This window comes from Vanellus vanellus (genome assembly GCF_965231255.1).
Source record: "Vanellus vanellus genome assembly, chromosome: 3".
In the NCBI taxonomy this organism is placed as follows: Eukaryota; Metazoa; Chordata; class Aves; order Charadriiformes; family Charadriidae; genus Vanellus; species Vanellus vanellus.
The window spans coordinates 28,210,360-28,236,297 of record NC_138907.1 but is presented as its reverse complement, the minus strand read 5'-3'; the positions used below and the strand labels follow the sequence as shown (position 1 = coordinate 28,236,297).

General features: G+C 43.9%; 1 protein-coding gene across 1 annotated transcript in view; it reads right to left on the bottom strand.

Annotated features, from left to right (window-relative positions):
- Positions 1-16,259: 16,259 nt before the first annotated feature.
- Positions 16,260-25,938, bottom strand: part of PKDCC (protein kinase domain containing, cytoplasmic) — a 36,604-nt gene continuing 26,925 nt past the window's right edge. The window contains exons 6-7 of the mRNA XM_082481429.1: positions 19,403-19,576; positions 16,260-16,581 (exon numbers count right to left, since the gene is read on the bottom strand). Of these exons, the coding sequence (XP_082337555.1) occupies positions 16,496-16,581; positions 19,403-19,576 (260 nt within the window). The 3' untranslated portion in view covers positions 16,260-16,495. The remainder of the gene's footprint in view (positions 16,582-19,402; positions 19,577-25,938) is intronic.

Here is a 25,938-nt window from a genome sequence, read left to right as displayed (position 1 = left end):
AACATGTGAGATTTTAATTTCGAGCCTGCAAACAGAGAGTGAGAAATAATGACTCTGCATTCTTTCTTCACGAATGCACGGCCTTAGGCTATCTAAAGAACATAAGGCCGTAGGACATGTCACTGTTCAAAAATTCAAAAGGAATCCAAAGGAGTACTTTGTGCTTGTTCCTCCCACCTTATCTGGTTCAGCGCTAGCTTTGGCAATCACTGTCACAAGTGAGAGCTGAGGGAATGCTGAGTCTGGAGTCATCACTCAGCTAACAGGTTAGTGCTTCTGCAAGATACATGGCAACTTGCTGACTGCCAGCACCTTATTTTGGACACAAATCAGACCAGAAAGGGGGAAAGGGTGCAAGAGCTTGCAAAAACCCGTGGCTTTGGGCAGGCCTCCATTCTGCAGAAAACTTTATGTGCCTGGTTTGGATTTCGAAGGGGAAAGCTTGTAATCCTATTTATCAGAACCTCTTGCATTTGGGGATCATATTAATCACCCCTCTTTGCAGTATGCCACAAAATATATAATTTATGTGGAGTGTTTGCTTTTTAGTAACTCATTTTCTCAGTAGAAATGTGTCCAGTTAACACATTTATGAGAGGAGGAATATACAGAGACAATTTTAAATCAATATAAATACGGACTATGGGGAACATAAAGATCAGAAGAAAATCCCTGAAAAGGGACGTATAGAGACATACTTTGAATACAAGAACTATTTTCATCCTGTTTTCTTCTTCGTCTTTGAAGAGCAATCATTTATTTTTAGTAAAATATTCAGGATTAAGTTTTCCAGCTGGTTGCCCAAGTTCTTTCCACCAGTGCCATGTTGCTGCTGTGAGAAGAGCATTACTGCACAAAATGTGCCTAGGCTTGCCCTTTACCCATTGTTATGTGCAGTTACTCTGTAGAGTAATTTCACCTGGGTGGGTTCAGAAACACAGATGTTGACTTTATTAGAAATGCTGAGATTTTCAGAAGAGCTTAGGAATTGACTCTTGCTAAACAAAGGTGACGGTTAGGCGTCTGGCTGCAATAATAACTTCAAAAATCTCAGCCTGAAAAGCCCATGTGACAGTTATCAGTTCAAGGATCTAGCAGAAAAATTGTATTCTTGCTGAGACTGCAGAGGTAGTCAAAAAAACACAGTTAAGAAACATTTAAAACCAGAACAAAACTTTACCACCTTGGAAAGTGAGTACTCTCACACCCAGCCAGTGTATTTCATAAACACTGCATGAAAATGAGATCTCTGAGCAGTGTGCCCTTCTCCAGCACAAAGCCCGCACGGCACCGCATGGCAGCCCAGCCCCCTGTTTGAAGCCACCCGATCCATTCCCAGCTTCGCGTATTAACACTATAAAACCATTATTAGCTGGGACACTTCTGCAAGGATGCTAACTGTTGGAGCCATGGGTGCTAAGCTAGATTTTGTTACTAACCAAAAGTAAATAATTCACCTAAAGTGCACAGCGTTTTCAAGCTCTTGGGTCTACAGATTTAAGAATAAGTTTCAGCGGCCAGTCTGGCCCAAACCATGGCAATGGGATATACTTTTACTATTAACCTCAGAGTTAATTGTTCATTTCTCTGCCTGCACCATCAGTTATCAAACCAATTTTGCTGACTAGTACTGGATGAGACGTTATGTACCACAGTTCAAAACAGAGGTATGCTGATAGTAAAAAATGTGTACCTAAAACTCATCTGCTGTTGAAAGACTTCAGAGCATAAGGTAAATATTTCTTTTGCTGTGTCTTAAAAGCAATTTATGAAAGAAATAAACAAATAGATAATGAAAAAATGATCATAAAAAAAGATATTGATTTTGCCATCAATGCATTTTAAAATATTTAAACCTGCTTCTGATTATCTTATGTGCTTGCCATTTGGCATTGACTGCTCCTGGTTGTCTTACACCCTTTCCATTTAGCATGTAACAAACCCTCTTGAGTCTGATTAAACGTAAACTAAAATTAAATACTTCCTATTCCTATCTATCTCCACCAAATTCTATTCTGATTTGCATTGTTTCATTCCTTGGTTAGATTGGTAAAGGAGGTTGGTGGATAGTTTTAAATCTGTTCTCACCACGAGCTGACACACCCCACCAGGGGTAGGAGCAGGGCAAGGGAGCGCAGAAGGAGAATGGAGACAGAGGCAAGTGTGGGACACACACCACATTCTGGAGTGTGAAACCCTGCAGGAAAAATTACGTTCAGCCTCAGTCAGGGCTGCAGCAAGCCCTTAAGACTTTGTTTGATGAAATTGGCCTGTTTTCTCAATAAATGCAAGTCGATCACAACTCAGTCCAGTTCATCTGATATGCTTTTAAATTTTGGCAGAAGTCACAGATAAGCACGTTTCGGTTGTGCTGCTTGGAGGAGATTGGCCAAAAGTCCTCAGATCGATTTGGCTCTGTTTCTGCACTGAATGTGTGAACGAACACATCCGGTAGGAATCATTTCATGTTTACATTGAAATGTGTTTCCTCAAGTTTTCGAGTAATCCACTTTCTGCAAATATTTGAGCCAGTAAATTCTGATCACACAAACTTTATGAAAAGCAAATACCAAACAGCTGTGAGCCAACTAAATTAATTTAAAATCCGGGGAGGACATTTGCAGAATTTAATTGGTACTACTATCTATAGCTCCTGAGAAAAAGAGAACTCAGTTCCTCTTGCTGCGTGCGTGCTATTTGGTGTAATTATCTAAGAGGTTGATGGATCAAGGATTTGAGCCCCAATTCTGGGATACACTTTAAGGGGCGAGTAGTGAGGAATATTTCTGTCTACTTAAGCTTGAGCTGAGCCTGCAGTGCAACTGTAGTCTCACAGGGCTTTTGTGTGTAGTCACTGTGCTGAATCTAGAACTGTGCAACTATAAAATATTATACAATCATTTAAACATGTGTGATTTAAATTAGGCTTCCTGCATTTGGTGGTTCTTACACTTTTCCCATTCTTTTTTTTTTTCAACTTAATCAATCTATTGATTTTCTATTTGAATTCTGGAATGTAATCGGCTGGAAAACCAGGCACACAGAAAACAGTGTTGTGGGGCTTCCAGCCAGGTCCAGCACTGCCCCAGGAAACGCCGGGGCACCTTGACTTTGCCTGGTATCAGGAGGCACTCAGCACCTAGCGTGGCTGGCCAATGTAAATGAATGCTGGCAGGAGACTGATACACTGGGATTAAAGGTGATATATAATTAGTCCATATGACTTTTGTTGATAATAATTGCAGGTAACTGGCTGCGCTCTGCTAATCCAAATGACTGTCACTGTGCGTTGAGGTTATCTGCAAAGGTTTCATATTTCATTTCAAACAAGGAGTTATCCATTAATAAAACAGAAAGCGATTACATGACTGCGCTCTCTGCCAAGACTGCCTAGCAAAACACGTGCGGAGGTTTTTTGCCAGCGCTTCCCCGCTGAGCAGCACTGCCCCTGCGCCTCCCCTCTGCCATACCGCCGGGCACAGGAGGCCTCCCAGGGAATGGCAGAAACGCCTGAGCAATTCACTGCGGGGAAACGCAACAAGTAAATACTTGAACTATGTTGTCCGGTGAAAAGGAAACAAGACCATCTTGCGGTGGGAGAAGGGGCATGAAAAGATGTTAATCGCATGAGCAGTAATCTCTTTGGCTGTTCAGTGTGCCACACTTGGGCTTTGTTTGCCTTGACTTATCTGGCTTACTTATCCCAAACTGTGTGATCACAGAGGTGGTGGAGGGCCTCCTTAAGTGTGCACGAGATCAGCTACTGGAGAAGGGCAATGAAACGTTAAGGAGGAAAGGTGGTATCATAAAAAAAAGCAACCTTCAAGGCCACCTATCTAGACAAAAGGGCTCTGACAGGCAATAAAAGCAGAAAATCATTGAGACAGCAATGAATTATGAAGGCTATTAAAACCCACAACTGAATTTACAGAATCAACTTCCCCTGATGTATCATAAAAATGCTTTTCTCCAGGAACTGGAGATACCAACATTTGTATTGCAGATTAATTATGGCTTTATTTAGCAGAATCAGGGAGAGGGAGTTCAGCTCGGTCAAAATAGCATAGATATTAATAGTGTTAAACTTTCTGAATCTCAAATACTGGCAGGAAATCATTAACATTACATTTAACAATTTCAGGTACTTCTGGTTTTGAACTCCAATTTTATTATTTATGGAATCCTGATTGCAGAAAAAACATACCCAGCACTTGTATTTAGATTCTGTTTACAAAGGAGCTCTGTGTTCTCCCTGGAACTTGCATAAGAACAGAAAAGTAGATTATGTGGCTTCTTAATAGTTCTTCACAAAGAGTCTTCTGTTTCTGACAAATGGTTTATGCAAATATATTCTCTGTACTGCTTCAAGCAGTACTCATGGAAAAATGACATTTTGCAATAGGGAACAATGAATAGTCAATGCATCATTTCTTAGGTGAGCTAATGGACAATTTGTATTCAATGGCCGCCGCCATTGAATAATTTTGAAATTTTGACAGAGGGCAGGGAAGTATCAGCTGGCAGTGGGAACTGAAAAGCACTGGCTTTCAGCCTTTCCAACAGTATTCCAAGAAAGGCAATTCGGGAGTTTAAAGTGCAGACTGGAAGAAAAATTTTGGTTTCTGCATGCTGAACTAAAAGGCCGTTTTACAAAGGGGCAGTACGGGTAAAAAATGTGGCCGCATCCTCGAAGTCACAGCTACTGCTGGACTTCGGAAGGGCAAGAGGGTGAAGGCTTCACAAAAGCCTCCCACAGATATTAATCCCTGGTGTGAATGGCACAATAAAGAGGCAATTTGGAATGTACAGGCCGTATCTTACAGGCCTTATTCATACAAGCAGGCACACTGAAGTCAATGGCTTTGTTTGTACTGGGGGAGGACTAGCCTGAGAGCAAGGGCTGCATGAGGAGCCCTCCTTTTGCAGTCCAGTTCAGAAAGGATGCATTGGCAGTGGGAATTCGACCTTTTTATGACAAAACAGTCTTAAGCCATCAGTTCACATACAACTGTTATATATGAATGATAGTGTAACATGATAGAGAGCAAGAAACCAAAAGGAGTGAGAAAGGCAAGTTAAAGTAGCTATTTAATGTAAATGTTTTAAGCCGCCTTTGCCTCTCATGCACCTCACGTGACAGCAGTAAGCTTTTTGAGTTGAATCCCGTGAGAGAACATAACAGTTTAGGGAAAATAGGCAGGCTTCTCTCACTCCTCCTCTCTGCTCTGCAGTCCTGCAGTTTTTCGCAAACATTTTTCTGATTTAGGAGACAGGACACGAGTTGTTCTCAAGAGTAAGGGAATCTCAGCTTTTCCATTTCATTAGCCATTGGTATTTTGTTCTCAGTAGTCTCCTACAGTTACCAGAAAGCTGGATAACTATATCTTTGAAATTCAGACATCTGCAGATAAAGAATCATTCATAAAATCTTCATGCAGATTGAAAAGGGGATCAGATCTCTTATGTTCATTTACAGCAAAGGTATTCGGTGTATGAAACAAAGTAATTAATACCTTTGATCACTGGGCTTTTCAAGTTTATCACGTTAAGTGCAATCGGAGATTGGAAAACAATAACGATTTCATGCCTGTAAATGTCTTCTAGTAAGTACATTTAATTAACAGGGAACCTCAAAAGAGAGATTTTGGACATGCTTTAAAACTTGCATTCCAAGCAGTGAACTTAACAGCAATGCTGTAAAACAATAGATACATTAGATATTTCATATCCACACGGTCATCTGAAGTTAATAGCCCAAATTCAGTGTTCAGTTACCTAACCGCAACTCCTGAATTAGTTCAACCTATAATCCATTCATTCAACAAGGTAATTGTGGACCAAAACTCAGCAACTCAGAGTGAAGATCCTGCACTACAGGATCAGATAGCACTGAAGCTGCCTCAGTTGTTTTTACAAACTATATCCAGAAAAAGCAGAAACTTGTTGTTTAGTCCAGATCTATATAATAGTAATATATGTCAAAAAGAATACAGTATTGCATGCTTTTTAGTTCCACCAGCAGAGGTATTTTAAAAAACTTTCCTAACTAACTGTTCAAGAGGCGAGTAATAAAAAATTCCAATCTACACCTAGCAATATAATTTCCTCCTAGAGGTCTACATTAATTTTCAAGGATGGTGAAAAGCCCTACCTTCTTTGTGGAGGCTCAGGTTTTCCTAAATATATGTTTTTAATGGCCTTACGTGGACTGTATGTGCTAATACCAAGATTCTAAGCTGATCATTGTTTCCAACTTCCCTTGGACCGCATTTCTGGCCGATGAACAAACAAATATTGAAAGTAATTCAGAGAGGAAAAAAAATTACTGAAAACACCAAAGACGTGTTCCATTTGTAGATTTAATTAAGATATCATGTCAATAGAAAAGCACTCAGTCACAGAATAACGATTTCCTGCTGCTGTATATGCACCAAGCCAAAGCTGAGGAGTTTATTTTCAAAGTAGGAGATATTGGTCCTGCCACAGCTGCCAAGAGAAGTGATATGAGACTCTTGTCGATAATGACTAGAGTTGGTTGAATAATTTAAATTCGTCTAAATGCTGAACTGCTGCTTGACAGAGAGGAGGAGAGTGTCAGAAGAAGGGTCAGGTCCATACTTATTCTTTCCTTCGGGGTCAGTTGCTGGCCACTGTCAGACACCGCAGCTGGGGTGACTGGCTTTTTGGTCAGACCCATCAGAGCCATTTTGGAGCAGATGAAAGTTGGCCGGGTGACAGACTCTCAGTGTGACTACAGTTTTGCTATTCTTGACAGTGATAAAGGACACCTAACTTCCGCGATCCTTTGAAAGCCAAAGGGACCTTTTGAAAGTTAATTGCTGCTTAGTGTGGGGAAAGGTACTGGAGTTTGTATCATCTGCCCAGTTTGCTTACCTGGCACTATTCAGGAGAAGTCCAGCTTACCTCTAAAAGTAATTTGTGTGGCGAAGCTGGGGCATTCTCACAGCGTAAAACCATGGCCAAGAAGCTGCACTGCTCGCTGTGGGTCAAAGCTGGGAAAAAGAAGCAAATGAGAGAGGACAGAGTAGGTGGAACACTCCAGCAGCTTCCCGGGGGGGGGGGGGGGAGAGGGACGACTACAGCCTTCTGAGACCTGTACAGAGTCTAAAGAGGTATGAAAAGTATTTTGCAACATGTATCTAGGGCCAGAGTGAAAGAGATTTTGGGATGCCAGATCTAGTCCCAATCACTCTTTCCCTCACCGATGCATTCAGCTCAGGCTACACATAGCAGAGGCTTCAGATCAGCCAACGTATTTTTAGCAAGTCAAAGTCCAGCGAGGTTATTTTCAGCAAATAAAAATGAGGTGTTATTTTGATTTGCAATTTCCAGGGACTATTCCCTTCTGACGAGTAAATAAATAGGTATGTATGCATCTTAAACAGCAAATGAAAGTCCTCAGTTTGCCCAAATTATTGCATGTCAAGTTGCAGCTAAAAAGGCAGTATTCTAATCTCTCCATCAGGCTACTTCATTTGTTATAAATAAAACCTTGATGCAAACAAAGCCAGAAAACACCTTGCCCTGATAACTTTCCCTAGACAGGCACAGATAGGTACCGATATGTTTGCGCATCACATTTATGACACTGAGCCTAACACAAAGAGCAAATGGCTTAAAACTTGACCAGAATCAATACCGAGACTGTAACAGAAATTGGAGTGTTAAACTCAGGCTTCTATTATTGTAACCTCAGAGTTTCTCTCAAAATCCTTCTTGGAAGTCATGCTTGCCCTGCTTAGAAAGATACTAAAATACTTCTTGTATAACTGCTCAGGAAAAGCTGTACATCGGGAATAAACTACTGAGCTGGCATTAATTTCATTTTACTCTAGTGTTCTGCAATATGACATATTTTACATCAGCTCTACTGCATAAGGTTCTTCTATCTATCAACTTAAAGAGAAAAGTTTGACATTGAATTTATTTCTTGGATAATATACTGGATGCTTCTGAAATCTACACTGAAGCATGAAGTGATAGTGTCTGTTGAAGCCATCCGTTCTTATTGACAAGTCTGGTTAAATTATCAGGTTGTATGTAATTTTATTTGAGTGTAGGAAAATGAAGGTTATAGCCAAGAGCTTGGTGGGGTTTTCTTTCCTGAGATGATGATTTATTCATTTTGGCTTCAATAGCTACGGTGTCAGGCGTATTTTATATTTTTCCAACTTTGACACTTCAAACATTTGATTTCCCTTTGCAACTTCCAACCTAAAACATGTTTCCCATTATAGATATTCAAGTGACTGCCTTGCACACACTGACTCATGAGGCTGTTTTTTATTTTCACAAAATATATAACCCTATTTGAATAAAATACAGATGGTGTCCAATACATTAAACACAGCAAATTTGCCATTCCCTCCTTCATCCCCTCTGTGTTCCCTTCCCCAGATTTTCTGTGGCTGTATGAAATCTTATCAGCCTCAACAGCTCCAAGAAGACAACGGCAGCGGAAATTTGATGCCACTCATATTTGGTTTGCTACAATGAATAATGTGCAGTTTTTTAATTATTAGTATTTTTCTGTAGGATTCTGCATTTGGACCTCTGCTTTAAAGTGAGATGCATGTCTCTTGGAAGGTACTGAACAGCCAGCTTCACATGGTCCTGTGGTAGAAGCTGAATTAAGGGCATTCAACATGGAACAGGACACCAAGTAACTTGCCTTCCCAAGTGACAGCTAGAGCAGATTCAGTGGCATTTTACATCGCCAAACCATTCAGAAACAACAAAAATGCAATATATTAATAGTACAGAAAATTAACTCATTAAACTAGTAAAACCTGCTGAAATTAGTTGTAGAAAAATTGTTCTGGTTTGGTATGAAAGCATAAGGATCACAGCACACACATGCATAGAACTTATTTGGAATGCGCAAGATCTGGGTTTTTGAATAAGATTCTATCAGCATCACTAGATGGCATTGGAGGGTGCCTTATCATAGAGGAATCAGAGAATCACAGAATGGTCAGGGTTGGAAGGGACCTCTGGAGATCTAGTCCAACCCCCGCGGCCAGAGGAGGGTCACCTACAGCACGTTGCACAGGATGGCGTCCAGGTGGGTTTTGAATGTCTCTTTTGTCAGCGGTCCATAGTAATTTTTATTAGGAATGCTAGTAATTAAGGAATTTATTCCAAGCAAGCTGAAGGCATGTGCTACGCAACTTTGGTGAAGGAATTGTAACACGAAGCAAGAACCAAGGCTGGCTGAGCAGTCACTGCATTGCTACAATTTCCTTCTGCTATGCACAAGGAGCCCACCATCTCTGAGCTAGAACTGGAAGACTGAAATTTGAACAGAAATAAATTGCAAAGGGTATGGAAGAAACTGAGAGCTGATATTCCATGGGCTGGTGACTTCAGAGAGATAAGAGTTAATTTGTTGCTGAGATTTAGGGTGGAATTTTTAGGACTGTATATTTGTTTTCCCCCCACAGTAAATTATACAAATATTTATTACACAAATTGTATCTCTGATTTTTCTTACAGCTTTTTTACTATATAGTTCTCATGTCCCTTTCCCGTTACTTTTAGAATGAGACATGTTTGCTATCCTGTGATATTTTTGTTTAGCATCAACATCCACTTTGGAATTATTGCTAATTTTAGTCATCTACTCTTGCCCCTTGATTGTTACTGCAAAGAAGCTGTACAGAATCAGTTGCAGCACAACTACAGCAGTTTCTGCATTGCAAGATTATTGTTACACTTACAGAGCCCTCTTTTATTCATACTTTTTAGTAGTTGGTAAAAAGAAGCAAAGAGGAGTTTGTTCCCATACAAACACATGATTTTAGGACTGTATATCAGAATTATAGGTTATGGAACATATGGTGCAATATAAGGCAGCAAAATGGTGATTTCTTTTCACATCTGCCACCTTGACCCACAATTTATGTCATTCAACTTTTCAATTCTCCAGGTAGACTGTACAGAGTCTGTTTGCAAATTTGATGCTATATGACAAAACGGGCATTATTTTTTGCCTCTGTAATAGTCTCTCTGCTTAAGAGCTGTCTTATCTAAATTCTACAACGAATCAGAAATCAGAGCCATATACAGATGAAAACCTGACACTTAATTGAAGCATTTCCATTCTTCAAACAGGCTTTAGCTTCGTTACTCTTGGGGACTAACAGACAGGATGGTAAAACATGTAGAAATAGTAGCGCTTGTGCTGATCAACAGCTTGTGTTCAAGAACGAGGTAAGACCTGCTAGTAAGTCATATAGGGTTTCTAATAGGTCATGAACTTGCTCAAAGCCAAGGTCTTGTACAAAATGTTAAGTACACTCACTTCTAAAAGTGCCACCGTGCCCCTGGTCATCTGTTTGCCTGACTAGCTGCTCCGCACTCCTTCTAGGGGGTTGTCATGGCTTAGCCTCAGCCAGCAACGAAGAACCACGCAGCCGCTCGCTCGACTCCCACAGCCGTGGGAAAAATCGGCAGAAAAAGGCGAAAGTCGTGGGTTGAAATAGTGCAATTTAACAGCACAATCAAAGGGAAGAAGAAAGAAAAACAATAACACCGATAAAGGAGTATAAGGACGCGATTACAGTACCGCCGCGCAGCGCGCCGACCGAACCCGCACCGTCGCAGCCCGCCCCCGAGTGGCGACTAACTCCCGCTCCCCGGCTAACGCCTCTTATAGCTGGGCATGGGTCACGTGGGATGGAATACCTGCCTCCCCCGCCGGCTCCTTGGGGAAATTAACCCCATCCTTGCCGGAACCAGGACAGGTATTTATAGAAAGCTGCAATTCGTAAATACCGATCTGTACCATTATCTTCATACATGCCAGGTACTTGTAATATTGAAAACTGGAAATTGTCCTTAGGGCAGAAGGGTGATAAATAAGAATGGTGTTATACCTGTTAAACAGTGAGTGTGAATGTGTAGAATTCTTATTCCTTCCTTGAGATTATTTATCAAATAATATGTCTTTAATTTGCAGTGTCTTGCTAAAGCTTCCCTCTTAAAGCAAGGTAACTCTTCATGTAGTCATTGTTTAACTCTCACTGGAACCCACACACACGCTCACGCGTGCTCTCTCTCTCACACACACACATATATGGGAAAAATCAGTGTATTTTTCCTCACTTACACGGTCCAAACATTTGGGTCCAAGAGGCAGGTTTTATTTAGCTCCTACTTCATAGCTGCCGTAAAATCTAACAGTCTGATTCTGTTTTGTGTGAACATAAATCAAGGATTAACTGAATTACACTGGTAAAATCAAGCTAAGTAAGATCAGATTCTGGCTTTACCATTTCACGTAGCCACCGAATAGTTTAGTTTTCCTTCTCAGCCTCACAGTCATTTGCTGAAAAACTGTGGTTAGCAGGGATTTTTTGTTTACAAGCCACAATTTCTAATAAATGTATTGTTTGCCCTCTGGCTTGACATCAAAGACAGTTTCATAACGAGGGTGGCTCCTACTGAATTATATTTCCCCTCAGTTCGCATGAGGAAGCGGGGCACCTATTACACAAAGGCAATTGTTGACTGCACACAACTAAAAAAGGGAAGAGATAGAACGCTTTGTTTCTTTCATATTTTTAAAATGAAAAAAATCACTTGTACTGACTTGCAAGCAACTTACTTGTTAGAATTAAAATGCCAAGGTCCACATCTCTGCTGAAGGATGGATACGGACCTTACATGCCCTGGGAGCTCTCAGAGGCAGTCAGCCCAAGTCAGCCCAATGTTTCTTGTTCCTGCTTAAAACTGAGAGACAGAAAAAAATTGTTGGTTTTTTTTTTAAAAGGGATCAAATGATCACATCTTAAAAAACATTAAACAGTGTGATCATAAAGTCTATATACCGCCTGCTGTTCACAAATCTTCCTCTTCTTCTTTGAGACCCATTTTCTACTTTCTGCATTTGATTGATGAAAACTTCACTTGAGCTTCTTCAACCTGAATCTGTCTGAATTCTTTCAACAGTGTTTCACATTTTGACCAAAAGATTAGGGATACATTTTCCTGGAAAAACTCGTGACCAGTTTTGCTACTCCATTTTTCCTTTTTTTTTTTTCCCCTCTGGTAGTAGATTTTAGTTAGTCTTCAAAGAATTTAGTGCTAAAGAATACAAGATAAGGGCCTCCCTAACAAAGTTTGAACATCCCTTTATTCATGTATTTCTTTCTGACGGGCAACATAACGTGTTCTCTGAATGTTCCCTATCACCTTCCATATGCTTTGAATTACAAGTCCTCTAAATCATTTGCTTAATCTAAATTATTATCAACAAGTGTCTTTTTTTTTCTCTAAATAGCAACAGTGCATGAAGGCACAGCGCCTTATAAACATTAATAGGGTCAGCACCCCCCATCCACCAGTAGAAGTGGAATAACAATATATATTTTGCCTCTCTGCAATTCTCCTTGTAACGCATGCCTCCCACGTGTCCCCAGGCTACAGCAGGCTGTGGGAGAGAAGCAGTGCAGGACAGTCCCATGGGGAGCTGCTGGGGCTCTGCTCTCCGTAACCGTAGCAGGGCGAGCCCATGTGCGTAGCTACGTTTTTCAGGATGTTTGTCTGTGACTGACTGATTAGTCACTAAGTCTACTCCTTTGCTCACCTGGTATGAACACAAGGCTGCATTGACCTATCATGAGCTCTGGTACAAGTTGGTAAGCTGAATTTCAGAGGCCTTCATGGTCTTCACTGTGCACCTACCATGATCAGGTCCTGCTCCAGGACGGTGGTCCCCAGTGGTTACCACACCACACAGAGTAACTGGCAATAGGAAGACCTGCCTTCACTCTGAGCTGCTGTCGTCCCTGCTCCCCACTCTGCCATCCTTATCACAAATCTTATGGGAAGCTGGGTGGTCATGGCTGGCAGAAGTACTAAGCAAAATGCCTCAGTGAAGCAGGGAGAGGCTGGGCAAAGCACGTTAGGAACAGTTGTACTTAACTCCTTTATTTCATGTTGGAAGAACATCTCTCTGAGATTCTTTGCCAGTGTCTCACTGCTCATCCAACCCCCTTCGCTCTCTATGCAAACTTACCCGAGCTCCTCAGCTGGCAACAGGGCCCATTTGTTTGAAGGCTTCCTCTTGGGGTGATGAGTGCTCATGGTGATATCGCTAATTTCACCACAGATTTCTCTTGGATGTGATGCAAGTTGTAACAACCTGTTTCTGGAGCTGAATATATGAGACCTCAGCTTTCCACTTAAAAAGACGCACTGAAGTTGGGGAGAAAGCTTTGAAAAAGGACTAGAGAGAAAGTAGTAGGCTCAGGCAAGATACAGAGCAATAGAACGTATTTATTTTGGTCTAAGCAAAGAGCAAAGCTCTCAGCATGCCTCCACCACATCCCTCGGGCTGTCAGGCCAGAGGTGATGCTGAGCAGCGCTCGCTTTGTTGCCTGGAGTCTGTTCCCAGTGGTGGGGCTAGTGTCTCCCCTTCACCAAACCATCACAGAGACGGAGGGCAGCTCTTGCAGATGCTCTGAGCCGCAGCCCAGCCGGGGCATGGCGGTGCCGGACGGGACCAAACGCTCAGCACAGCCCCTTGCAGAGCCGCAGCACCCACCGCTTCACGCAGCTCTCACTTCTCCAGATGAACTCAACATCCTGTTTAGCACTTCATTTTGTGCACAGCCAATTGGTTTTTCACTGAGGAAATAAGCTCTCTCTGTTCAGCGTGACACGTACATAAATGCATATACACATACACACACGTGCACGCACGCACACAGACATCAGTCGTTTAAAGCCCTGTGGGTGTCTTCTTTCATATTTCTACCCTGTGGCTTGAGGAAGCCAGGAAATGTAAAAAGCAGTCAAAATGTTAGGGGGAAAAGAGATAGAAATGCCTTTTCCACAGACGACGTGGAGCAGCTCCCAGGCTGACAGGCCCAGACCTGCCAGCTCACTTTGTGCCTTGCTTCCTCTTCCTCCTCCTCCTCCTCTGCGGCTTCTCAGAGGTTTCCACGCCACAAGTGCCAGGCAGGCGCTTTGCTGAATCAGACCTGCTGCTGCCAAAGACACTTTCTCTCCGTAAATTCAGACTTTTACCAGTGCTTATTACAGCTATTCAATTCACTTATTGTAGTATCACGCCTCCCTTATTAAGATTTTAATCAGCATTTCCACTGGAAAGCCTTACCCTCAAATAGTTATAAAACCGCCTGTACAGAGTTGATTACCGCTGAAATTTAGAATCCAGCTTCTTGGCTCACAGCTACGTTTCTTTCTTGCTTACTTGATCTCTGTTTGCAAAAGCTGATGTAAATTGATTTGGCAAGTTTGTTTAATTCCAGGAATAAACAATTCATGACTTAAGAAGCATTTTTTTCCAGTGCGTGGAAAGTGATGGAATGAAATTATTCTAAGTTACCTGACTACCCTATCAAAGAATTACCATGGATATCTTTCTTTTTTTTTTTTTTTTTCTTTTAAATGTTGATATATTTTACCTAGGAAAGCAACTAAAGAATTTAACCATTTGCACTGTTTTTAAACACTGAGTATTTTTGGAGCGGTATACAGTGCTTAATGGTAAGGCAATCATGGGAGGTTAAAGACTTTCAAAATACATACCAGCACCCCAGTGCCAACAACCCATATCACTTCAATGAACTGTGCAGTATGTGTTGGCATGATTTATGTAGCAATTTTAAAAGAATCTGTAGTGTTTGTTTATTACCATGGCATGATTGATGGGTTCCTAAGTGCACGGCGACACAATCAGCTGAGCTATTACGGCTGGGAGTTTGATAATTTGTGAGTTACAGCCATTACAGCATGTCATTTCAGTCAATTGCCAGAAGTCGTTAGGGTATCGGTGACCTCAGAGAAACCGCAGTGAGATGAGACCCACTGCCGATGGTGTCACCATCTCTCCTGCGTAGTCACACAGGCTATGAGCACTTCTGCCCAGCTTCCCTGGCTCTCCTGCCCCCCTTCCCAGACCCTCCTTTGTAAAGCCCAGCAGGAAAAACCATCATTTAGCCCGACAAGTAATTCCTTCAGGTTCTGCTGTCATCCTCATCCCTTCCAAATGTTAAAAGACTGGTACTGATGTGACTTAAACTAGAGAAAGAAAGTCTGCTCAAGCCTTGTCTTCTAATGGCCAATTGCTTTGCAATGGGCAACCATGTAGACAAAGCCACCGCGTACCCCCAGAAACACACCCCACACTGGGAGCCACTGGAACAACCTCAGTTCCTTCCTGAAAAAAATATCACAGGCTTAAGTTTACATAGTATACATCATGTCTAAGTCTTCACTGGATGTAGGCATTTATTTTCAACACACACAAAAAAAATCAAGTATGAAAGAAATTGTATTTATCTTTTATTTTTTTTTTTACAAAAATAAACTATTTGAGAAACAAAAGCACATTTTTTTCCTGACTGTACAAACTACAAAACAGTATGACATTGGTCACTTTAGCATTTACTTTATTGCTTTCACTGAAAGCAAATTCTCTAGACACACCATGCCTGTAAAACGCATTTTATATAGAATTAAGGCTAGCATTCATGTGACATTATTAAGGTCATTTACTTCATTCACTCTAAGAATTAGCAAGCGGTGCCTTAGAAAACCAAAGATTTGATGACGAAAAATACGGATAACTGCAAGATAGTCATTAAACTAGTCCTGTTCCACCAGCTGGATTGCTTGCCAGTCTGTCAAAGATGTGGCTTCCTGAACAATTCAAACTCGATTCAACAAAAGTCTTAAGCACAGGCTTAATTGTAAGCATATGCTTAGGCCTATCCCTATTCAGCAAAGCACTCGGCACTTGGGTAAGTCCCTACCCTTTCAGTGGGACTATTCATATGCTTATGTGATTTGCTAGACCTACAAAATGGCTCTTTTAAATTAAAAATGAAACTTTATGATAACATTGGAAGCCAAAATGAAAATTAGCTACAGTCTTGCAATTCTGAACATAACCAACTCCTTCCTTTTGACAAAGACGCCGGCATTGCATATTTGATAGCTTTAACACAAATGCTGATTGTCTTCAGTAACATTTGCTATTCAGTTTACAAACTGATACGCTTCAGTTATTCTGCTGTGATTGTACGTGCCCAAATAAATATCAGCGCGGAGGATACAGACTTCCCATAGAAACGATCAACTTTCATCCCTGCGCACACATGCACAGGTCAGAAACATTACACTAACCTTGGTTAGAAAAGCCAGAGCTGCCAGCTGATTTATAACCAAAATTATACCCTAACAGTGTATCATATCTTGTATTTCGCTTTGTGTTGTGTTTTTTTTTTTTTTTTTAAATCACATTTTCAAAATGTTGTTTTATTGCACATTCATCCTGGTCATGCAGGTTATTTCTTTAAAGTTTTGTTTAGCACTCTATAGATTAGAATGAGTAATAGTGCAATTATCTCTCCGGCCACAGCCGCCTTATACCTAACAGCTGCCTATATTTATACACAAACAGATCTTGTCACTCACGTGTCAGACTGAGCCACTTTAGGTGTCAGTCTGTCACCTTCACATATGTTATCTTGTCAGGATCAGGCATGAGATGATTTGAGGCCATCTTGAAGAAGACAAGCTGCCGACCTGCACCGAATAGGAAAAGGGGCGGAAATTATTTAGAAGTGGTAAGCAAAAGGTTGCAAACTTTAAAATATTGACATTGCATATTCTTCTTCAACCTACGCATTCTTTGGGCAACCCGAGAGTGAACTCCTTCTTAACTTCCCCTGGTATAAAACTGAAATGCTTTCGTCTACCCGGAATGACACTGAATCTCCTCTGCTTTCAGTGTATTTTTTGTAATTATGGTCAAGATAACGGCTGCACACAGCTAACACAGTAAACGACGGAAAGATCTGAAGATTTTAAATTTCACACGACCTTTTAAAAAGTTTTTAAAGACTCTCCCATTGATGAAAACAGGCTTGGGTTCAGGGCATTCACGTGATTATACAGGAGCAGTATCGTCTTTACATGCTCAAATCTTTGCAAAACCAATCAGTGCAACGTATGTTTAACATGACTTTCTCTGAAAGAGCTCCTGCTGATCACTTTGTACCTCTGGGTTTTAAACAAGCTGGAACAGGGTTTCCACTCCTCACACAGAAACCACCAGCAAGTGGTAACAGCCCGGGCAGCGTAAGGCACCTGCCACACACACCCCAGGCCAGCGTGGGCTGAATTTGGTGAGGTTTCACTTGGCGGTATCTGTGGGTGCTGCAGCACAGTTCTTGTATCTCCCCACGCTTACCGACCTGGCATCTTACGCACATCCCAGCCTCTCGCTGGGTACCTGCCGTCCCACGGACCTCCCTGTCATTGCTTTTCCTTGGGGCAGAGCCCACAGAGATACCTTCCACACCTATTCAGCCTCTGCCTTCCCCTCTCTTTAATTTCAGAAAGAAAACCAAACGCCATTTACTCCCAGCCTGCCTCTCTAGGGGGCTCCCATAACACTATTTTCTTAACAAGTATCGCACGGCAAATGGGAAGCCTCAACTACTGAGCAAATTTCCATGCTCCAGATTTCAGGGACTTGAGTGCTTAAGCATCAGGAACCACATGGTAAAGGGCATGATAAATAAAACTAGAAATACTGCTACTATGTCTCATTTGCTTTTAATATTATAACCTGAGACAGGAGCTGCTCTAAACTTCCTACGCACTTCTCTGTGCCATAATAATTACTTTTTAGTATTTTAATTAACTTCAAAGTCTGGTTATAGATGGTCTGTCATGATGACCTAGTAGTGACTGGTTAGCCACAGGCAAGGTTAATATAAATTAGTTTTTTCTGGGCTCCATGGAAGTCTCTGTTCACAACTCTCAGAAGTACAAGAAATGCAGAAAGCCATGGCAGTACAATGCCAAAAACACGCTGAAACGTATGAACTGCCTAAAGTTTCTACTCGTTTGGGATGTTTTCAGAACTGGGGACCCGCCCTGAGAAATAGGCATATACATAAACCTGGCTTTTGAGGTACATTTATGTTGCTCAGCTAAGCACAACTAAAGCACCCAACTGCACGCAGGGTAAGTTTCGATTGTAAGGTTAAGACGTGCTGCGATTGCAGATGTACAGGCAGAAAGCTGAGCCTCAGAGCCTCGATAACTTCCCACGCTAAAGCATATGGCAGAGCAGGGACTTCTGTCAGCTGCCCCTAGGTTTGGCTAGCATTAGCCACCGCTCCGCTCAAAGACACGAGCGGGGGAACAGACCTGGCTCTGGCAGAAAACAGCAACCGCAGGCAACAAAACAGCCCCGTGCACGTGGAGACAACACACAGAAGAAAACCTCACCCTGACTTCAGCGGGGGTTTCATCTTGGGGGAAGATTACAAAAAAAACCACGGACTCGGTCCCTTGCACCTTACAGGCACAAACATGTCTCTTTTCTTTACCCTCCCCAAGGGGTGGGTGCAGCGCGCACAGGGGAACGCTGCAGGACAGGCAGCTCCGCCGGGCACACGGGGACGGGGCACGGACGGGGTTGGGAGCCACCTGCAGCACTCAGCTCTTTGAACCCCTCAGCCACGCCGGAGCTGCAGCTACCGGAGATGTTTAGCAGGGGCTTGTAACATTTTTTTGTTTCTCAGATTGCTCTGGAGCTGTCTGAAACAGGCACAGGTCTGGTGCAGAAGGAGCGAGCCGGGGCCAATTCTCCGCTTGATGTCAATCGGCACCGAGTGCCTGCCTTCAGGGGAGCAGCACGGGGACCATCAGGCCCACAGACCTTTGGGAAAATGTATTTCTCTTTTCAACAAGTGCATTCCGTTAGACAAGAAAATGACTTGTGGCGGCAAATGGGATTTTCCTCTGGAAGTTCTGCTTCTACTTCTACCTAGTCTTAAACCCTCCCTCCTTGCTGTCCTTTAGCCAAAGCCCCACTGCTAGAAGCACGGTGTTCCCACCAGCGGTAGAGCATGTCTGACACCAGCCGGGAAGTCCCAGCTAGACGCACAGGAGAACCTGTTTGGTTTTGTGTCAAACCGCAACAACCATATGGATTGGAAAGATTTATTTAAATCCAGATGTTGGACCATGTCCTGCACATTTAACTGCGGAAACAGGTCATGGGCTTTTGTTGTTGTTTCTGCTGCTGTGTTTTAAAATAAAATTTCAGACCCCGTGGTTTGGAGACCTGTGGTCCACGTGCTGTAGCCCTCTGGTGCCATCTCCTCTGAGTCTGTCCGCAGGTTCCTGCTCTGCCCACAGCTGGCAAAGAGAAGCCCCACCAAAATCAAAAGTGCCTCGGCTGAAGCTTCAGAAACCATCCCACTTCTAGCTGCTGCTGGTGGCTCCCACAGCCCAGCCCAGCACCCTCCCCAAACTGTATTAAAACACTTAAAGCCGCCAGAATACGTGATCCAGCTGCTGCTTCTGCTCCGCAGCATCTGCGACCTACCTGTCCACGTCGTCTGGTTAGTTAGGACGAAAGCTTTGCACTGGGAGTAGCTGTCGCAGATCTCAATGGCTTCGTTGATGTCAAACACGGAGAGGAGGCAGCCCTTATGATGGTACGATGGCCAGCATCTGTAGTTCTCATCAGGAATAAAAGCTTCAGGCACCCGTCTGTACTCTGCAAATAACCAGAGCAAAGCAATCGTTTTGAAAGCTCCAGCAAACTGCTTGTTTTTAGCAGGCAAATTTTATTGTAACGGCTTAGGAGCCGGATATACGACGGAAAAGGTGACGGGCTAGACTGTACCAGCCCCGGTTTACTCCCAAACGTGTTTATAGCTCTGCACCTTACTTTCCTTTTCCTTTCCTCCTTTCTTCTTCTCACCTTTTTTCTCCAGAAAGCGTCTGTAAATAGTCTGTGCACAAAACCCTTTCCCCTTCCCCACTGCGTAGGCGAGGCTTTGGTTTTATTAGGAGTTTTACAGGAAGAATGTCCCAGTGAATAAACAGCATCCACTTGAATGAACTGACTCACTGTCCTACTTCTTAACAGTGAGTGGGATTGTCGGGGTGAGACCCGACCAGGCGTTCCCAGCCCTCCCTCTCCCTCAGCAGAGCATGCTATTTTCCTCCGGCTCCTTTAGACAAGGAAGAAAAGACAGGCTTTTAATTAAGCAAACTTTTTTTGCTGGCTCACATTAGCACAAAAGGGGAGTCGCTTGATGGGCCCCGAAGAGGTGGGGGGGAAGGAGCGGGAGCATGTCAGCGTGGTCCTCGCCCAGCGCCTCCGCGCTGCCCTGCCGATTACTCCTCTCCCTTGGCTGCCGTTCAGTCTCACTTGCCTTTATGAGCTGCCTCTTGTTCTCTGTTCGCAGCTCCTCTCGCTTTCCCAGCCGCTGACGGGGGGGGGGGGGGGTCGCTAATGAATGCATCAGCAAATTCAACTAATCATTTATAAACATTTCTATTTAGCCTCCAGACGCACAAATTGACGGTTCCCCCCCTGCCTCCCCCCCCCCCCCATCCTATTCAAAAAAAGAAATACATTCTATATTTCTTCTAATTGTATCTATTATGGAAACCAGAGCTGCCGGCCCTGACTCACAGCCTGTTCTTAAGTCACTTTGGTTCAGGCATTTTCTGCCTGACGTTGCAGATTCAGCCTGCTAGTATTTCAGACAGCACATTGTACCAACACCACCGAGTCAAAGGCGAGCCCATCTACTACTCTAAACTGCCAGTATTTCAACCGGGAAAAGAAGTTCACATCCACAAGTGCTCATTCACACCCCGCAGCCTGAAATAGTGGGAAACAAATGCAGTAAATGCATTTACTTTTTTTTAAGCCTGGCTCATTAAAAGCATTGTAAGAAACATTCACAGAGAAGAAGCAAAATCAGAGCCGATCGCGCCTCACTTAAATCAAAAGCAAAAAAGTTGTCGTTAATTCAGAAAATGCAGGCTCACGCAGGCGAAGAAAAAACAACCAAAATAAAAATGCAGTTTTACATTACAAATGGTCACGTCTCCATCAAAAACATATGTATTTCTTCTGCAGAACAGTCACAGCATAAATCAAACTGCTACTGGCTGGATAGGTGAAGTGCTTTTTTTTTTTTTTTTTTTTAATTTCTGTATCAACTGTACAGTGCAACAGCAATAATTGAACGTAGCTGAATAATATCCTCTTATCCCTGTATGGTAACTGCTGAGTATCGATTTGTACCTCACAGCCAAGGTCAGTAAAATGATATGTGCAAATGAAACGCAAAAAATCAATTCCCCGTGTTCGGTGCCGTATACAACTCTCTGTGTCAGTGTGCGTGCCACATTGACAAGATACAAAATGTGACTACCCACAACCTTTTTTCGCACCTAACACCGCACTGCGCCAAACCCCACACCACAGAGGACGTTCACAGAAGGATGGCACTGGCTGTAGCAGAAGACGATGAAGCATCTGCTTGATTCTCCGTGCCAGCAGGGACCATGCCCCGGCGCTTCCCACGGATGCTCTCAGAGCCTGTCGGGCTCCGCACCGGGGCTGGGAGGGAGCTGTGGCATCCCCCGGCACACCGTCAGGGCACTAAGCAGAGCAGCCCTATGTCACGTTGTATATTTTCTGCGACGCAAGGCAGGAGCCCACCTGGAAGACCCTTATTTTGAATTATCATTCAATTTTTAAACTCTTCCGCATACAGACACGCCCTCTTAATATGCCTACAGCACTTACTTTCTTCTCAACGCTGTTTCCAGTACAGCTGTCAGGGGTTAGGGTCTCCGCTGACGTAAACAGATTTTAAAAGAGCAGTAGTGATTTATGTGACCTGAGGGTCTGTCAGAGGTAGGAGATAAAGTTCTCCCTTTCCATTGACTTTTTCAAGGTGTCCAAGCCAGGTAAATCATTTGGGCAGCTTAGACACACTAATCGACAGAGTTGGGCCAGCAATAACTGCGATGGTGATGGCGATGGCGAGGTCCTGGCTTGCGGGTGGCAGAGAGGATGGAAACCTCCATGCCAGTACTTAGGGTGGTCTCACCATGCAGCAGAACCCTTTGGCTGTCCCTATTCTCCTTGCCTCTCCCCACCAACTCCTACAGGAGGGAAACCACCACCATCTGCAATGCCTCACACGGGAACAGGGTAGCAAAACAGGTACACAGCAGCACGACCCACAGGCAAAGAGCATTTTCCTCGGCTGGGAGATCACCAAGCGCCAGACAGGTGAAAATACAGCCACCGGAGCCTAAGTGAAAGCATGGAGGCACATGGGCTCCCCAAAGGCAGCCTCTGGCAGCTCCCCCGAACTGGCACGGACCACTGAATGCCTGCAGTCTGGGGACCTGAGGCTCCTGCCTACGCTGCCTGCGGGGAGGGGAGCAGGATGCAGCGAGGGGGAAAGGCAGGAAGGCAGCGCCTCTTCCCTCTGGCACGGCAGGCAGCAGGGATGGTTGCCCAGCAGCGCCTTTGCCTGGGAGCACCCTGATGGGAAGGTGGCTCCGAGGCACAGAGAGCAACACACGCGATGGCCCTGCACCCTGGCTCATATTCCCAAACCAGCCAGGCGCTCCCGCCGCCCTGGGAAGCCAACACGGGTTCTCCTCTTAAACTATTACAGTCAGAACTGATCAGAAACTCACTGTGACATCAACCGAGCGCTGGTCTGATGAAACCGCATTTCTCTCCAAAACTCACTTGATCTCGAGCAGAGCAAGGTAGCTGCCTTCCCTGTTTGCACGGCGAAGGCAAATATCCCAGGAATCTCTTGTTTACACAGCGACAAATTAGGGAGCTGACCCCTTAGCCCTTATTTGTACGAGTTGTGGAGACATGCACTCCTCTCGCATGAGCGAGAAGGGCGCTGCTGAAGGATGCCCCTCTGTCAAGACGTACCCCGGCAATGCCCGACACCTCCTGCTCCTTCTTGCCCTCCATTAGCCCCAGCCAGCAGGACAGCTGGGCTTCCCCTCCACCTTTAAATGATCACCCTGGTCACTACAGTGCAGTTACTTGCTCAATTAAGCAATACTCCACTGGTTTAGAGACAGCTCCAGCTCAGGTTTTTGTCCTGCCAAGACCTGAAACTTGCTTAAATGGAGTCCGTGGAATTTGAAGGCTCACGGCAGTAAATCACATCATAAAAAGGTCAAAGTTCTGGTCGATTTCCAGACTAATGGTGTTTAAAACCAATAAATACTTGCCTAATACTATAAATGCAGCCATAAATTTACACTTTTGCATACGTACACGTAGCTTGACACAGAGTACATAAAGTCTATCAAGGTAATGGCAAGGAACAGATCAGAGAAATGCAAGACACTCCTACCGGTATCACAACAGAAAAAAGAATCCTTTTCTCCATCTATCGATTTTGCGAGGACTGAAGCAAATAAATGTAATGCAGTAAGCCTGATCTTGATGTCACTTAGGACAGATTTACTCCAGCTTAGCATATGGGAGCTGATTTGCTGCTCACAGTTATACAAATAAATCCCCCCAGGAACCATCTGTCCTGCCCTGTAAACATTTTGAAACTTCAAAATATCTTGCTTTGCTGAATCTGGGCAATCCTCAAAAGTTTTGCTTTGCGATATTTTCAATAGTTTGAAAATATTTTTACAAGTTTGCTCTGGTCAATCAAAACACACTGTTTCTATCAGGCCAAAATCTTAAAAGTTTCTCTACAGTGCTAGCCAGCCTCCACAGCAGCCACAGCGATTTCCCAAACGAGCACCTTCTTGTGACAGGTATGAGAGGCATCTTTAAAAGCAACGATGTGCAGCATCACTGACCGGTGCAAGAGCTATAAAAGAAAGCCAATGCTTTAAAATCTTATTCTACTTTTTTTTTTTTCCATCAAAAAATCACCTGCATTGTCCCAAAGCCGACTACAATCTATAAACATACTCATTTTCACTGCACTAGACTGAATCATATAAATAACTCCACAAGTATATAATAAAGTATGTGAAACCGCCTGTGGTTTCCCCCTTTTAGCTTGTTTGAATCACCCTAAATCTGACTTTAATCAGTCCTAATGACCGTTTATTTCAGCCCCAGCAGCCAGATTGCATTTTTACTACCAAGTATACAGCTACTCGTTGGAAATTTGCCCAGTTCCCTTTTCTAGTTATCACCTGCCAATACACCATGGGTCAATGACACAGAGGCAGTAATGGTCATCCTTGAGAGAGAAATCACGTTACTCCTTTTCTTCCACTCTCGAGAGGAGCACTGGCAGTCGATTCTGGATTTGCCTTTAATCGCTTTGCTTACAAGTAAGCAGAAAGAACCTGATCTTGCCAATCTCAGCGAAAAAGCAGTATTGAGCGGTGTTTTGCTCTACAAACAGTCCCCACCAGTTCCCAGGGAGCTTAAGGAGAACAGAATCGGATCCCAAATAGACAATAATACACTTATGTTTTTAGTACGCTTCATTTTATGCCGAAATTTTCCTCATGCTTCAACGCCTCCCGTTTAAACACGCTTCTGACAACAAGCCTCGCAAAGCTGTATGCGCAGTTGCGCTACGGCAAGCTAGTTTTTGGAATGTCTAGAAAACGACACGCTAGGCGTGCCCCGCGTGCCTCTGCTTTCAATCATTTCTGACGAATCCCAACTGTTTGGAAGGACAGACGGGCCTGGCAGGACAGGGCTTTGCCGTCAGACCGGCAGATAGCCCTGCTCCTCTGGTGAGTATTTCCATCCCTTGGCTGTTTCCCGCGCGCAGGCGGGAAGCGCAGGAAGGCTCGCCTCTTTTTATACGCTTCTATTGTGCTTACAGTAGAGCCATATTTAAATCGGTATGCAGGCTGTCACCGAAACACAAATAAATACGGAGAAGAACGACATGTTCCCTTACATTTTATTCCCGTTAACAGGACACAGCTGCAGCGGTTTCCCTGCCTCGTGCCCCACGTCCCGGCGCCGCTCACCGGGCTGCGGAGCCGCTCTGCACCCACGGCCACCTCTGCGGCTCACGCCCATCTACTGACGGCAACGAGCCCGAACTAGCGCCACAGATGCTTCGACGCCGCATCTGGCTCATAAAAACAATGATGGTGATGATGGATGAGCCAAAAGGTGCCTAGGGACACGTGTGCGGGGTATTTAAGCTTAAAGACAGATGCCTACGGGATTTGTAAAAGATACTCGGCGACTTCTTTAGCGTTCTTGAAAGGAGCTGAGGACCTAACCCACCAGCGGGAAATGTTTTGCTGTACGCTGCTGCCAAGTTGGACCTGGAGAAGCGTAGCGACAGCAGAACAGGTTGCTCAGTGAACAGGGCACATGGTTTGCGCGGCGCTGGAGATACGTGTGAGCAACAACCAGCCAATACAGCCCCACTGTATTTCCAGTGCCGTGCAAAGGAACCTGCTCCTGTATTCCCACGCGTGCTGGGATTGCCCGGCTGCTGATGCCAAAGTCCTCTGTGCCTTTCCTCCTCAGCCGGCCACGCAGCAGCCTTGACGTCCCTGGGAAAGAAACACCGAACGCACCAGTGCCAGATAAAGCAGGAATCTGGGCTGCGCTATGTTCCCGGCTGAGCCTTCAAGCGCCTCCAGCAGCACGCGCGTCGCCTTCGCGTTGTGGCCTGACACAGGGTATCCAAACTGCCTCAAACAATATTCCAGCAACCTTGCAAAATTTCTCTCTCGCACATACACATGTGCACAAACATATACGCACGCACGCATGCACGCGCACCCCCCCTCGACTTCAGTAACTCTTGGGTGGATTTACAATTCCCTAAGCAGGTTGCTATAGTGACCCTGCAGAATATTTTTTCAAAACACTGTTGTACTGTAAATGTTTACATACAGCATAATCCTGCCAAATTGTCTTAAGACAAAGGAAAACATGAAGTGTCTTTGCTTTATGTCCAGCCTTCCAGCTTTTTCAGCACTGAGAATGTACTTTCAACTAACAGCAGCAGCTAATTATGCCTTTCTGTGGGCTTGCACACCCCCAGGCCTAATAATGGGTCATCTATTAGCTTTAATGAATAACAAAGCTATCGGATTTACTAGTGTTAGCTG